At 47.1% G+C, this 16,549-nt stretch overlaps 1 protein-coding gene across 1 annotated transcript; it reads right to left on the reverse strand.

The window, feature by feature from the left end:
- Positions 1-499: 499 nt before the first annotated feature.
- Positions 500-11,977, reverse strand: LOC144095403 (neprilysin-21-like). The gene is made up of 7 exons (XM_077629156.1): positions 11,767-11,977; positions 10,644-10,924; positions 5,813-6,094; positions 5,017-5,124; positions 3,931-4,166; positions 1,683-1,835; positions 500-928 (listed from the first exon to the last, which is right to left on the reverse strand). The coding sequence occupies exons 2-6, from the start codon at positions 10,920-10,922 to the stop codon at positions 1,703-1,705; spliced, it is 1,038 nt and encodes a 345-aa protein (XP_077485282.1). The 5' UTR covers positions 10,923-10,924; positions 11,767-11,977; the 3' UTR covers positions 500-928; positions 1,683-1,702.
- Positions 11,978-16,549: the final 4,572 nt, after the last annotated feature.

Raw genomic sequence — 16,549 nt, forward strand, 5'->3', positions numbered from 1 at the left:
TGTTTTCTCTTGTGCTCTTGTCGCTGTGCTGTTCTTGTGCACCGTTTTGAAGTGTGCCACTTTTCCATGGCAGTTTGTCGCACATAAATGAACAAGTAAATATATACAAAGAGTAGGCTGTTGATGTGATGTCTCGCTAAGTTATCAATGGTATGAGGGAATGAGCTCTCTATTGAAGCAGGGCTTGAGGATATCGTGTATGGGACCACTGTGACGGGACGGGCTTTCGCACCAGGCGCACTTGGCCTTAAGTGACGCCTCTGGCGTAATTTAACACACGATTGGTAAGCACCCCTTAGGTTTAATGTGCAATTTTCGCATCATATCGATTTCAGCCCGCAGTTGTTAAAAGTTAATATTCTATAGGTGCATCTTATACACACAGTTAACTGACAAGTACAGAGACAATGCAAGTGGGCAAGTTTCCCTAATCTTGTATCACGGCTCTTCATTTCACATTATTAAAAGATGCCTTTATTTTACTGCATGACCGCACAGATTTATTAGAAATTCATTACATTATTTATGAAACAGTGTCACCTCCGCGATAAATGAAACTGGGTGCTGGTTAACACGTATAGGTGAGACGAAGGAAAAAGTAGGGATGCATTCTTTTTGTGATAGTGAGTAAAATCGAAACTAAACGCCGTGTATTTTCGTCAAATGCATCCAATAACGTGGGAATCACACCACTAAAGGTATTGCAGCAATACTGCAATGTAGGCAATGTAGTATCTGCAGCAGGCTTCGCAATCAACAATAAAAAGGCACAGTTTCCACTGAGGTCGTTGCAGAAACCTGAGGTCACCGCTTGCGTAAGACGGACGTATGCTGAAAGGGGGCACAATGTATTAAATAGGGTTTGAAGGGGTGCCCTGCAAGTACGTTGGAGAGGCATTTGGTCGCGGGGAGCTCTGCTTCTTGGTATCTGAAAAAAAAAAATGGTCAGAAATATGAACCGTTGGAAATTAACCAGGTGCATACACCACTATTCCCAGACTGTCTCTCCTAACACTGTTCAAGCTTTACTTTCCATAGAAACGACGCATTTTGTTCCAACACTAAGGTATCGGTCTCGTTTCGGAAGTCTGATAAGAGACGATCGCCTGTACGTTGAAGATGGGGTACCTTGTGGGAACGCTAGAAATATTCAGACTCGTTGGCCCAATTGACGTGCAGATTCTACTGAATGTCAGAGCAGCAGGTGATCCAGTTAGCTTCTTCCTTTGAATAGTTCAAGTACATTAAATAAGCAGTAAATGCGCATTGAACATGATAGACAAGCCATATACATCAAAACGTGCTACCACTACTAGAATAAAGCATGTCATACACACTAGATTATCGCAAGAAAATTGCACCTTTTCTCAAAAAAGAAATGAATCTACATCCGCTGCTATTCAGAATCTAGTGGCTCGATGACCTTGTTCTCTTGAAATGTGTGGTTCACCTGTACTAGGAGAACTGCAACAGTTCGAGACACGGTATTTGTTCATATTCTGTTGATATTGCCAGCGAATTGCACATAGCATTTAAAGGATGATTTTTTTTGCGAAAGAAATAAGCCCTAAAAGCGCATATGTTTTTTAGTTTGCACCTAGTATTTTGTGGAGATAATCAACCGAAACAAAGTCAAAGGCGTGATTTTTCGCCGCAGTCAGTGCAAAAACGCGATGACTCACGAAAGCCCATCGCTAGGCGCCTAAAACCCGTCGCATATCTCCTTGGGCAGCATCGGCGCGTCATCTGGGCAGTTGAAGGCTTCTGCAAACGCCGGCAAATGCTGCGCAGCTGCGTTGCACACCCATCGACCTGGAATCCGGCTGGAGCCGTTGCTGCGACACGTACCGCGATCACTATCACGTCGTGTTCATATAGCTCCGCAACATGGCTATGCATGCGCTGTCACTTTCGTTTTAAAGCTACCAAGTAGCCCCACTTACTCCATTTAGCAGATAGTTCTACTCAAGCGTCTTCCAAAGGATGGTGGAGAGACGAGAGCGCAAGGACCTGCTTGTTACCGCATTTACATGTAAAAGGTTACATCCTTTCTACAAACCCTATCCACCCAGCGACAGCCGGAAACACATCGGCCGCCCACGTGACGCCTGAGGACACGAAAACGTCGTGATCTAATCTGAAAAACAGCATAGCAGCTTTCTAAATGTGCAGAGCAAGCAAGACGTGCTTCATTGGAACCACCTCTCTTCGCACTGACTCCGTCTGCCGATCTCGTGGAATGTGTGTGCTGTCCCCGTCTGCCTCATTACAGAAAGCAGGTGTGGGCCTCGTGCGTTTGTGAACGAAAGTTAACTTAAGACCTAAACCAAAATGTATAAAACAATGAAAAATTCTAATAGGACGCTTAAAACAGAATTTTGCGACCAGCAACTTCACGTTGTTGCGATGAACCATGTGGAACAGGAAAAGAGAGGCATCTACCACAAAACAACATAAACATTTGGGTTCCCATGCGTAGGCAAGGCCTCTTAGGAGCCTGAATTTCACCTTTTTCGCTGTTTTGTGGTCGGAGTCTCCGCTTATTTTGAGGACATTTCATCAGCCACCTTTAGTGACCTCTAAACGGTTTTTATAGCGTGCTCTGAGCGCAGTGTAAACTGTGGTAACATTTTAGTGCTACCTAGAAACCACTAAAGTGATACGTGAATCTATGTGCTCCTAGTGTCACATAGCTAGTCATTCAATACGATAATTCTACATTGTTAAAGACGCACCAACTAGGCCAACTTTTTGTCATCATTCAGAAAAGACCACCGCCGTCATTAAGTGTTCTGGTAATCCGCGTTTTGGGGATAGTTGGTCGATTCTCAGAAATATTTTTTGCCCACAGAAAGACGACACAATAAGACAAGGAAGACAGGACGGAGCGTCCTGTCTTCCTTGTCCTATTGTGTCGCCTTTGTGTGCGCAAAAGAGAATTGCAAGTGCTCTGCGTCATCTCGTCCATACAAACTGTCCAGCGTGCTCTTCACTCACTTTCATGCTTTCATACTAGCCAGCCTCTTTGCTTACAGTCATGCACATGCCCAATACGGGTTCGTGAGACAAGAACAAGGTTGTATCTGCCTGGTTCGACTGCTATGCGATGAGTGCAGCGAAGAAACGTACCATCTACGCCATTCTTGTACAACTGGCTTGCGAAGTACCTGATTAGAGACAATTTTTTCGGCGGCGATTTATGAGTCTTGGTAGGCTTAAGTACAAAGTAAAACAAGGCTCATCACCTATCACGATGTTACGTGTAGATAGCGTGCAGATGCAGCTTTTTTTGAAAGATGCAGCAGGTTCCGTGTTCACTGTAAGCTTGGAAAGAAATTTTTCTTCAAGCTTCCCATGGAAGACCTGCTGGTTGATGAATTTATTCAAACTCATCTGACAAAGCTGTAGAGCGGGAAAAGTGTGTGGACGAAGTTTGGGTATTTTGGAGGCAAAATGAAAAACCTTTTATGTGATATTAAGAACTATTGGTGTAAATCCTTCACCCACAGCCGACATTTTTCTCTTTCCAGCCACACAGATTTCACTCACAGTAGTACTTCCTATTAGACAGATCGTCAATGGAAGCGCACATTGATCTCTCAAGCTTTTAAAAGACAGACTTCTGGTTTGCCGATTAGATGGCGGCAGTCGCGATTTCATGAAGCACAAAGTCAGTCTTATAGTTCACTAATTATTGCAGAATTACCGCTTCCTCTAAACCCTAAAGCATCAGTTTTCGCCACACATCAGCGTGGTGCAAACATTGTCATACAACTTTGTATCTACTACCAATCGCTGCAAGCATGAATGTAAGCACGTTACAACGGCAGAGCATGCATCTTTCCACGAAGTAGCTCATAAGGAAGGCGGGTAGACTGGTTCAACATTTAACTATCATTTTATATCCTCGTTAAAGACAATGCCACGTACACGAGTCGTTCACAAAATCCTCGGCAGAAGCGCACAAAGAAGCGCTGACTCATGGACAGTGGGCCCTGCCGGGGCCCAGATGGAGTGTCGCCGCGCCCTCCTACTGAATCGGCGATCGGTCGGTTTACCAGCGCCACCTCGAAGGCGGTCTGCAGCCCGAGCACGGCGCTACCCAGCTCGTCCCACACATCCGCGTCCGAGTACGCCAGGCCGCCCGCGTTGCCGGAGAGGTACACCTGCTCACGTTGACGCGTAGAGTGCCAGAAAAGCGACCATGCTTATTGATAAGACCCCCGAAGTTGTTCGCAGGGGATGTCAGGAATAGTAGAAACTTGTAGCACGCGACTTTTCTTGAACCTACGCTGCTGCTGAGTCGCTAGGATTGTGCAACTTTATGGGCTTAAGACAAGCATTTCGTGTGAATGGGGCCCTCCGTTTGGAAACTCGGTGTATTTTTGCGAAACTTGCGCAGAAGCCAGCATTCGATCCTTGCAAATTTACCCGTGCTTTCTGAGTGAGAGTGAAAATTCTGTATAGCAAGAGTAATGCTGTAGTCAGTCCTCCTTGTGCATTTACGAATACTGCCTAATGAACAAAGTTGCGAGGTCTGAGTACAATGCAACCTGCTTAAATTAAGTAAGTAAAGGCAACATCAGCGTATTAATGCCTTCTCTGCTGCTCTTTGAGAAAGGCGCCGTGCAATGTAAGCGTATCTGGTCAGGACTAGTCCGGAGTCATAGTTAACGTGTTGATCAGCTCAGCAAGCGGAACAGCGGCTGCGATCAAACAAGCACTGTCGGACCAATCCTCGTCACCGTGACTCACTCAGCGATCCCAAGCGCATATGTTGGTTGTACGCCGGGAAAGAAGCGAGAAGGCGCCTAACACAACCGCGCGTAAGGTATTCATTGGCGTAGCTCATAAACTTGTTCCAGTGTTTGTTGGCTATAGCTTCGATAGCGTCATACTGGTCATTCAGTAACCAGACAGTCAGTGCCCTGACTGTGACCTAGCTGTCTTAGTGTACTAGCGCTGCGCATTGTGCACAGCGTGTGCAGCTAGGTCACACTGGCACGTTCAGCATACCTGTCGCAAGCAGAGCACGTACTGCCACATCTGCTGGCGTGTCTTGTCCGTCCACCAGTCCCGCGCGCTTCCCGTGTCGTCTACGCGGCTGCCTCGCTCACCCACAGCCTGCACAGGTTTCCAGCAGTGAGGAAACACACTTCGGATCCGCTTGGCCGATCCGAAATACTTATTTTCAAAGAATATAACCACATCTTCAGCGTCGACATCGTTCTACTTGCATCCCGCATTAGTCCATGGTAGTGCTTGCATGACATCTATTCACGACTGGTCCCATACAATTACATCTTGTAACCTAACCCCCCCTATATAGTTTTAATTCCATTTGTCATAAAAGAAGAGTGGAGAACTGGGTCAGTCGTTACGTGCACTCTCACGCAGTAAATCCAGCGTAAGGAACGGAAACAAGGCGAAAACAGCAGGACGCTGGACTTTCAACTGGCTGTATATCGGAACCGTCATGTATATTCCTCTGTGCTGATTCGACACAGAAGCTCACATGCAACAACTGGCACGAAAAAGATGAAAACAAGGATACATGCCCTGAAAGTTGTAAAAACCCCTAGTTATCTACAACCGGCCAAAATATTTCAAGAGAGTAATAATGATTAAGTCAAAATATCTACCCCAATAGCTTTTGCGACAAAGCCTAAATTTTACTCGGACCTCTCTGGCTGCATCTTGTTCACTGCGGACGGGGTTTCACACTCCCCTCTTTTTCTGCTACCTTCCTCCATTACTGATCGTCAAGCTTTCAGCACTACTGGCGCATGGACCACACGCGCGAGCGTCCCACCTGGAGCATCTGCTGGGAAGCCATAGCACCGAGGGTCGCCAAGTTCAGGAAAGGGAGGCCCGAGGCAAACGGAGCCCTCAGCTGGGCGGCTGGCACGCTGAGCTCGTTGTCCCGGGTAAGGCGAACGCGCGGGCTCTGTTGCCGAGTCAACAGCCACGTACTCTCCGGGGAACGACGAACACGCTGGAGGAACGCCAGTGCTGTGAAGATGTGTACTAGGAAGCCACCTCCCGCGCCCCGGGTCAGGCCCGGCAGGTCGCGGGGTCGATACCATCCCGCGCTCTGCACAGTAATGACACAGCAGCGGCGTTAGAAGAAATAGATCGTTGTTACTGGGAACAGGGCTTCGTGGGCACGTACGTACTTTGCAAGAAAACACAGGCCGTTTTGGCCCAAAGTGATCCATAACAACAGCGCGACAGACGAGGCAGAGAAGAAGGGACACAACACAGAGCGCTGACTCACAACAGTGGAAAGAGAACAACACAGCTGCTTGATAAGGCACGCGAAACAATTGGTGCCTTGCTAGGAAGGAGAAATTTATTCTCTGTCATGTGGCCAACCTGATAGCTAGGACCTCAGAAACATGTATCAGTACTCCCGCTGTAGCGCTGTCAGATAAGAAAAATCGTTACCTTGATTGTCAATTTTAAATTGTGCCTGCTGTAGTGGTGACATTATTTCTCACGTATGACACTTGCCTGCTGACACGTGCTTGATGTACTGGTGATTTTGAATCTCACGCAAGTCAAGCGTGCTTGTATCCTATACGGCCACCACTGCAGTGTTTATACTGCCTGGCGGCCAATAAATGTTTTAGTTGTGTCAGCGTTCAGTGTCGTGTCCCTTCTTCTCTGTCCCGTCTGTCGCGCTGTTGTTATGGATCATTGTGAACTGCCAACTCGTCCAACAACTGGTTTTGTCTCAGTCTGGAGAAATTGTGTCGGTTTTTTATAACATTATGAATCATGCTGCATTTTAGCTGTTCTCCTAATTTACTTTCTTTTCCCTCCAACACAAACGTTAATGTGTTGTATATTGTTACCGTGTCTGCTGATATGCATGTGCCCATGTCTCATTGAGACGAAAATTATGTATCTCGTAGTTTTTTCCTAGAGAACAAGTGGTGTATTTGATGGTGTTTTTGAAAGTTATCCTTTCCGTATGTAGTGTATATGGTGTACACTGTTGTGATGACATATTCATGTAACGGTCTTCTCGGTAATTGCACATCTCGGCTGCCATCACGAGTGAGAGAGATAGTGAGCGAGTGAATCACAACTTTATTTGCCCAAAGGCAGGGACAGCGGAAGAGGAAGGCGGCAGTCGAAAAATGCGAGAGTGCCCGTCTCAAAATACAACCGAAATTTTTTCTCGTCCTGTCGTTACTACAAATTTTTTTTGTAGTATTGTGAACTCTTCTGTTGTTGCAATACAACTGGTTGGGTCTTAGCACAGGAGATAGCTCAATACTACAAGAAATAATGCTGTTAATGCAAGAATTTCTTTTGTCAAGGTCCAAAATGCTACAGGAAATTGTTGTGACGACAGAAAATTTTCAGTTTTTGAATAGGAGACGTCCTGTGCAGGGTAGGCTTCCGCTTCCCTCTGAGCCTAAAACACAGGATCTTGTCCAAGATATTAGGCTCTGGGCTGCGTCGGGCAGCCTCTAACTGCTCCTTACAATGAATATTGAGGGATTATGGTGGAGTTGATTAAAAAAGCTACATATGAAGTGGCCGAAGGTGGCTCTGGCGAAGTAGAAATGACAAGCCGTGGAGGGATAGATAAAGAGACAAAAAGGAACCAGCACAAACGGGGCACAAAGTCGATACGAACAATGAAGACCATTGACATACTTACCAAACAGGCAGCCTATCTGGATAAAAAGTAAGATTACCTCCTTAGAGTAGATTTTAACCAGTCACCTAATCTTCTAGCTACTTATCTTCTTTACCCCGTTTACCGAACCTCCAAGCCACAAGATTTAAGGTCCATGTTTCACCCTATACCTTGTTTCCAGTTTCCATCTGTCACTGTGCCATGTCTCAAACTATCGTCTCTTGTCGAAAGTTTTATTGCTTTAATGATTTTTTTTCATTTTATTGATTCTATTCGACACTTAGCACCGGCCCTGACGTTGACTCAGCTGTTAACTCGCCTCAAGATTAATTATTGTGTGCACATCTTCGAATAAACTTCTGTTGTTAGTCAGGCCCTGTGTTGTTCGTCTCTACTTCGTCCTGTGTTCTCGCTGTTCCATTTTGGTCATGTTACACCAACTAGTCTGAAACAGCTCCCCTTTGGATGGGGAGCTGTTTGGAGCTCGGTGGATGCGGTGGTGAAAGGGAGGGATGGGAAACGTGCATTTCTGAAGCTGACGCCACAGAGTCTCGCGATAACGAGAGTTTTCCGATGGGCAGGAGGGTATATCAGGAGACCGAGGAGGAAATGGTGACATACGTCATGATAGGAAAGCAGGCGGTCCCACGCAGTAAGTGGGGCCATGTGGTTGGAGGCGGACTCCATGGCCGCCACCCGGACACCGAAATTTTGGGCGCAGGTGTGAGCCCTCTCGTTACCATCTGGGCCCGCGCATGCATGAGTCCAAAGAAGGGTGATGGAGTGGGTTGGAGGGCGTTGCAGGTCGAGGGTCAAGGCTGGTCGGGATAGCCGACCCGCGCTGAAATTTTACATGGCTGATTTTGAGTCACTGTTAGTGCTAGTATTATCGATGGCGGTTAGAACAAGAGCGAAAGCTGCGTCCCCGAAGAACTTTCGATAGTGGCAGCCATTGGCAGCCTGTGGTATCAACAGCTGAGAAGGTAGAGGAAAGGCCGCAGGAGAATTCAGCCTCGTCCACATGAACTCGTCCCTCGTGTTGGAAAGGCGCTTTTGGAGGGCTTCCACCTGTTTTTGACGTCTTAGAAGATTGTGAACAGGGTGTGTGTTGGGTAAAGGGGATTGCGAAGGCTTTGATGGATGTGATAGGGAAAAGTATGGTGATGATGATGAAGAAGAAGAAGAAGAAGAAGAAGATGATGATGATGATGATGATGATGATGATGGTGGTGGTGGTGGTGGTGGTGGGGAATTTTTGCGGCGCAAGGGCATCTGCGGCCAAAGAGCGCCATGGCACAATGTATTTTTCGTTTGCTCGAGGTGGTGTCAAAGACCCATTTTTTAAGAATTTCGACATGTTTATGCCGAGTACCGGGCCAGGGGAAGCTTTTACCCATTGTATCACCGGTGGGTACCCGGCGGCACTGGCGATCAAATCTCGCTCCTCCGACATGCGAGGCGGATGCTCAACCACTAAGCCATGGACTGAGCAATCTAAGTAAGGATGATGATAGGGATTTAAATTATGACGACCAGCGGTTGCACAGGCAAGACGAGCAAATTGGGAGGTGAGATTAGCCTGTACCTTCTCAGGTAGTGTATTGAGGATGCCGGTGTGACGAATACATTTCGTCACACCGCGCATTTATGGATACGACGGAGAGAACTGTCCTCGGCGTCGATTTCCGCACGGCAGAAGTGAAGGTACGGTAGTGAATAGTGAGTCTGCTAAGAATGAAGGCCTGGCCCGGAAAAAATTAGTTCTCAACTTCGGACCTGCGTTTTTATTAGACACGAGCCCTATGAGGCGTGGATGATGGACAGCCGTACGAAGAGTTTGAAGAGTATGGTTGTTCAGTCGCTTGACCTGAATGAAAAGGCTAAGTATCAGAATTTGGGGAACCTGTGAAATGTAGTGATCATTAATGTGAACAGGGATAGAAGGAATGTGTCGAAAACGCTGGTGGGGGGGGGGGGGGTGAAGAGCAGTAGTTTAGATTTAGTAGGGGCGCAGTGGAGGCTCATGAAGCCAGAATGTTCTACGACCATGTTTGTCGCTATTTAGAGCGTATCTTCGATGCGACCATCATAGCCTCCGGATACGCTGAGGGTGATGTAATCGGCGTACAGGGAGAAATGTATGGCCCCGTTCGCCTACCTGGATACATTCTATACCAGGATTCGAGAACGGCACTACACATATAGACTCTTGTGCAAAAGAACATCATTGCTACCTCCTCTAAATTTGCAGACGTCGCCACTCAGCAAGACTTCCTTGAATTTCTCCCCGCGAAACCTTACTCCCCCCTCGTTTATATCCTTAATGTGTGTAGTCGCCCTCAATATTGCCACTGCCGCTTTATTTTTACACGTGCGCTTTAGGCTGGCACAGGGACACGGGATCAAATCCCAACCGTCGCAGTCGCATTTCGATGGTAGCCAAAATACAAAAGGCGCCCAGGTGTTGTGCGATGCCAGGGCACGTTGAAGAACTCGACGTGGTCGAAATTATCCCGGCGCCCTCCACAATGGTCCCTCTTTCTCTTCTACTTTCACTTACATCTTCCTTCCTTCTCTGAGAAAAAAAAATCGCGCTTGAGGAAACGAAAGCCGCACCTAAAGCGCGTCTTAAGGGGAGGGAGGATGGCAGGATTGGAAAAAGAAAGAGAGAAAGAGGTGCTGTATTCGATGTGTCCAGAATAACTGGGGATCGTTAAGGTGCACTGACATCGCACAGTACACGAGTGCCTTTTTGCGTTTCGCCTCCATTGCAACGTGACCCTGAGGCCAGGTTTAAACTCGGGCACGCCGGATCAGGATCCGAGCAAGTTAGCTTCTGCTGACGGCGTGATTGAGGTGTGTCTACTGAAAGTGAGACAGTTACCGTGCCTTTCCTCTCTTCATAGCCACACAATCGCTGCACAAGTCCCGCAATGCGTGGTCTTCAACAATATGGTCCGTAATGAACTCCATAATGAGTACTCCTTGCCTGATCCTTGGGGAAGACTGCTCGCACGGCGGCTAACTTCCGGTCAGCCGTGGTGCGGCTCTCACCATCGAGAACGTGCGAAGCCTGCACTCGCGAGCGAAGCTTCAGCTTGAGCTCGTGCACGAGCACCTCGGCGCGCGGCGTGAACCGCTGGTCGGCGATGGCCTCCGAGTAGAGCACACTCCACACGGGTGCCAACACGCGTCGGCTCAGGGCCAGGCAGCGCTGATGGTCGGAGATGGCTGTGCGACCGGCGTCGCCACTCGGTCCGCTTCCCATTACTGCAAACGGGCAAGGATATGAGCATAGACAAGATACTTCGTATTTCCGGTTCCGCAAGTCGCATCATCCAAATTAATTTTTTGTATGCCAGGGAATGCAGTAGGCTGCTCACTCCTCGTGCGTGCAGCGCGCTTCCAGAGTATGGCCAGAGCGCACCATACACCTTCCCGATCAGCCGTACAGTGCCTCAAACCCTGCTTATGCTCATGGCGTCAGGCAACGCGGAGCGCATGGTACACACGAAAGTCAAGACCTCTGCTTCTCATGCCGCACGAGGTAAACGTAGTTTCACCCCTGGTCAGTCACGTCACGTTCACCCCTGATTTGTTACAGAAAGGGTGTCTCGTCTCGCTCGCCTTTTCTGACTTGGCTTTTTCGATCGTGCAGCCGTATTCACCTCGCCGGCGACACACGCAAGCAGAAGAAAAATAACGTATAAAGTTGTTTTCCCGAATGGTGAGGCAAATACGACTAAAGTGTGATAATAATTTGGTGTAAAAGATAGACCAAAAACGTATTCGAAGCATTGCGCATACTCGCTAATGGCAGGACGCCTTCAAAGAAAGTCAGCGCTTGCCTCATGCTTTCGTTATTAGAAAGAAGATACCTGCACAACGGCCACCAACGGGTGGTGTGATAAAGGCGCAGGCAGGACCACTTTCTATGCGCCTGGTAAGACCATTACAAGCATAACACGACCTTATACCCATCATGTACAGAGTAGATAGAGCAAAGCACAAAGAGTGAAAGCGCTTAGTGTGGCCATTTGTAGGAGGAAATATGTTCACCCAGTTTAGCGACCGCAGCTAGCTTACGTTTGCTTGGGATCTAAACTCAGCACTTCTTGTGACGTGCAGCCGCAGCACCACGGCGAGCGACTGGACGAGCAAGAAGGGAGCGGCCACCTCGCGGTAGTGCGGCTTCAGCAGCACGCTTAGCACCGAGCGGACTGCGGACACCGCACGCACCAGCACTCCCGGTGGCTCGGAGACGACTCGGAAAGAGGCGTACTGCGAGGAAGAGGCATTGGAAAATGCCTTCAATCAATGAGCTCGCACCTGTGCAATCACCTTGTTTCCATCTGTTACTGCTGGAATGTATGTGCCGCGAATGAGTAAGCTTATGAATACTCTTTAACCCTCGGCAATAAGGCACGTGAACCTTCTTTAAGCCACTTATGCGAAGTTAACGAAAAGAAAACCGTTTTTAGGTGACTCCGGAAGGTACGTTTATCCGTTCGCGTGTTTTGCGCGCATCAGAGTATTCAAATGTCGTAAAAACCTGGAAGACGCATAATGACTTTCCTATGCCTAAATCAATCAGAATTAGTACCGTTGACGTCCTGGAAACAGTGTAAAGTTGTGATGTAGAGATGTCTGGACCCTAGATGTGGCATAATTCTAGGGGACTGAATTGTGTTTTGTCCTACCTACGTATGTTCCTTACAAACATCTCAAAACTTGGAAGTTTCGTTTCGATAGGATCATAATTTGCGACTGAAGGGGTTGGATATCTACGACGCCGTTAAGTGAGCTAGATTCAGAACCCGCATTTGTGCTGTTTCAAAAAGAGGATGCTCAAACCGCTAAGCGACCACTCTGGTGGTTCTAATGCACTCATACACCGAAGGAGTAGGTGGGGCAATGCACTACGGGCTTTCGCGGAAATTTATGAACACAATTACTTCTGGCAGAGTACTGTCGAATTAAATTGGCGTTCGGCTCAGAAAACTTCATCCCAAACTGTTATCTACCCACTCCGCAAAAGCATTATTAGAAGGCAAACCGAAGATAAAATTCAATAGAACTGATGACCAATATTCGTCGTGACAATATTCGTGACAACTCAACAAACACACCCATCACTATTCGCCGCCATATACTACAAAGAAAAGAGGCTAAGCCACCAGATTTATTCTCCCCCCTACCCCCACCCTCCCCCCACCAATATAAAAAAAGTTTCGCTGCGAGCCTCGGCTCAAAAGATTTTTTTTTTCAGTAAAAGAACTGCTGAGAAAACTGAGAGTGCAAAAAAAGTTTTCTCTTAAATGACCCGGTATTTCCAACTGCATGTGTACGTGCAAATAGAAAAACTGTTCATTTCGCATAAGGCAGCAACCTAATACGTTAAGTCGTATGTTCTTGTAGGGTTCCGTGCATCTCTTTCTTCTGGCCATCCGTCTTTTTTACACTTCCTTCTTTCAAAACAGACAGTTACGGGTGGTCAAAATGCCGTGCCAACGTCCAGCTATCGCCGGAGACCTGTCCTGAGGTCTGCCAAAGCAGTAAATAGCACGGCTCGCTGTCTCCGGCAGGCGCAGGTAGCGGTGAAGCCTTAGGAAGGTGCTATACTTCAAAGAAATCACTGGACATTTAGCCTCGTGCTAATGAAAATTTATCTAACTGATGGTGTAGTTCCAAGCACTGATACCAGTAGGAGAATTTAGTAACTGTGCAAAACTGTGTGTGATGTCGGTTGCACTCATGCAACCACACTAGAATTATTGCCTTGAGTAAGTTCTATACCTGTGGTAAATTTCAATGGCACTGCAGCAGAAGCTAGGCAGGGAAGAGAAGGAAAGGGGTCTTTGTACCTGTGCCGTGGGAAGTGGGTAGTGGGTTGGGGGTCGGGAGGTCCTTGTTGAAGTTCACCACTTAGACCATATATATATATATATATATATATATATATATATATATATATATATATATATATATATATATATATATATATATATATATATATATATATATATATATATATATATATATATATATATATATATATCTGCACTGAGGGGATCATTGTAATGAAATCTTGGAAGTTATAATTTTTTATCCCACGTTTTTAATGCATGGCCATTGCAGGGTTAACACTGATCGCATCCTAAGATAATATATGCATTCTTTTTAACACTCGCGTCGTTTTACAGATACCAGCACGCGCTGTCGACCGGGTGTCTTGTAGCGAACATGGAGAGAGGGATAACGTTGTCGGTGGCGGCTAAGAGTGAGATGAGATGACAAGCTAAGGAAACTTCCTGGGGTGTCGTGGCCGCGACGGATGCAATATAAGAATAGCTGAATGCTATTAAGAGAACACAACCTTGAATTAACTCGGGTAATGGGGATGCTGACGATGATATACGAACCGTAGTAGCGGCATCGATCCAGATGTGCGCGGGCACAGATCGGGCGAGGTGCGCGAGGACCTCTGGCGACCGCAGCGCACCCCTCTCAGAAGATGCCCGAGACGACAACGACAGCATGTCTCGAAGCACGTCCGCCATGCCAGCCATGTCTTCGTCGGCAAGCCGGGTCCGCATGTAGATTGCGCACCAGGACAGCAGCAGGGCCGTCCCACCACCTGGAAGCCGGTCGCCCGGCAGGGGTGCTTTTGATGGCTTCACCTGAAAGACGACGCGAGTGGAGCATCGCGTATTTGAAAGCCTGCAACCCCGTACAAAATGTACAGCATTGTTAAATGACTCGCGTGGAAAGCCAACCCCAGGAATATGGCTTTAGATTACATGGTCGAATTTATGACCCAAATATTAACATATTTTTGCCAAAGGCTGCTGTCATACTTGAAGAGAACTGGCCCTGACGGCCAAGTTTCGCTGGAGGCGAAAGGCAAAATGGGACATGAGTTCAAATTAAAAATATCAGTATGATAAGAGTTTATGTTAAAGATACACTGATAGTTGAAATCATTCCGGAACCCTAGAATATGGCACCTCTTTATCTCTTCCTTCGTTCCCTCTCTCCTCCATGAATTACACCACAGTGCATTTTAGCTGTCCTCCTCGAAGTGAGACAAGTACTCCGTCTTTCCTTTCCTCAAATATCATTTTGTTTTTTTTCGACGGCTACAAAAGAACTGTGGGAAACGAGTTGCAGGAAGCATGAACACTATTAGATGAACCATGGCTGGACTGGACCGGCGGCCGCTGCAGCTCCAGTCCTGCCGTAAATGAACGCAGCGTGTTATCCTCATAAAACTACGCTCTAAGGAAACGTAGCGGGCTTCATTCAGACTGGGATCCGTGTCACTTTGATAGAAGTGCCATTACACTGCATGCTTATACGCTGGACAGCCTCGGCAAGGCGGCCGCTTGAGACACTGCATTTGGCGTCCACGCTTTGCATAGGAGGGCTGTGCGTACCAGCAACTGCGTCCTGTTGCCACCCACCGCCCTGAGCCGTACGCGCAGCACGGGTGCCAATCCGAAGCGCAGGGACAGGAGTAGCAGCAGCCTCACCACACCCTCGTCCGGTGGATCCGGCTCCAAGAGCTCCCAGGACGAGTTCAGTGCCACAAGCAAGCGCAGCACTTCCGTGCGCAGATCCTGCAGTGTGTCCGGTTGCTCTGGCTTGTTTGCATTTTGAGTTCGTTTTTTCATCGCAACATTTATTAACAAATGCTTTAGGCTGAACAACTAGCGCCTCCGTGGCCTTGTCAGATCGTATACGCTTTGGGACGTCTACATGATAAACTGGGATCGTGTGGCCTTCGGAATGGGCCAGTCAGTTTCAGCGCATATGGAACCTCTCGTTTCTTGTTGCATTCTTTTTAATTTGAGTAATGATTATCTAGAGCTAGTTTTTGGATTAAAAATTAGGCAGAAAACAAGATTTTCTACTAGCTGTACAATTAGTGCATTTTTGGGCCTTTTTTCTAAGGAGAAAACATCCGTTAGTGCTATTATATTGGGCGCATAAAATGGTACATTTTAACCCAGAAGATATATATTATAGGAAACACGAAGGTACTCTCTGCAAGTTGTGTTTTATTTTTCTTCTGTTCACGGGTTCTCATACTTTCTTCGCGCTATTTACCTTTAACATCCGTGCACTTTGTGAGTTGATGCTAGACCTATCGTCCCATCAATTGCATTCGAAATACGAAGCAGCTTCCATTTAGAATTAATCAAAACTTTAGAGCAGCGTTGGCTATGCCATTGGGTCACGCCTTATACGGAAACGATGTAAGTAAGCTGTCATGTGAATTTATGTTGGAAAGGTGATTACTAACAGGACACGTTTGAACTTACTCCAGGCCGACGCTACTGCACATATGTGCATGACTACGTGAGGATTACTGGGACTGCATATTAATTCTAGAACACCTTCCGAACCGGATTGACGGTAGCCTCATGTTTCTGTAGCGGCCTTCGGTCGTTCCCTTTACTACTATATGTTCAAGAACACCGTTTTATAGTTGCAAATTGCATGCAAAAAACTTTATTATTAACACAGGGTGCCCAAATCATGTAACGTCGGGCAAGCAAAAGAATTTAAGCACGTGTAAAAACTAGCACTGGAGATATTGGGCGAACTGGAATCTGCTATGGATCTTCATGACAGCGCGCACAGTGGGTTTCATGACGCGGAAAGACTGTCGCATGCAATTCAATATTTTAGGTTTCTGTCTACAATATTTCAGTATAAAGTCAGCCGAAATATAGGGGAAGATGCCCGTGCCATGAAGTTGAGACAAATTTAGGACTTTTATAAAGCGAGAGCGTTAAGGCTCCCATTCAGCGGAGTACCCAGCGGCGCAGGCGCTGTCCGTGCCCCCACGAGGCGAGAGGCGGATTTGAAACGTGATTAAAACATCACATA

The sequence above is a fragment of the Amblyomma americanum genome, chromosome 6 (genome assembly GCF_052857255.1).
Source record: "Amblyomma americanum isolate KBUSLIRL-KWMA chromosome 6, ASM5285725v1, whole genome shotgun sequence".
NCBI classification, from domain to species: Eukaryota; Metazoa; Arthropoda; class Arachnida; order Ixodida; family Ixodidae; genus Amblyomma; species Amblyomma americanum.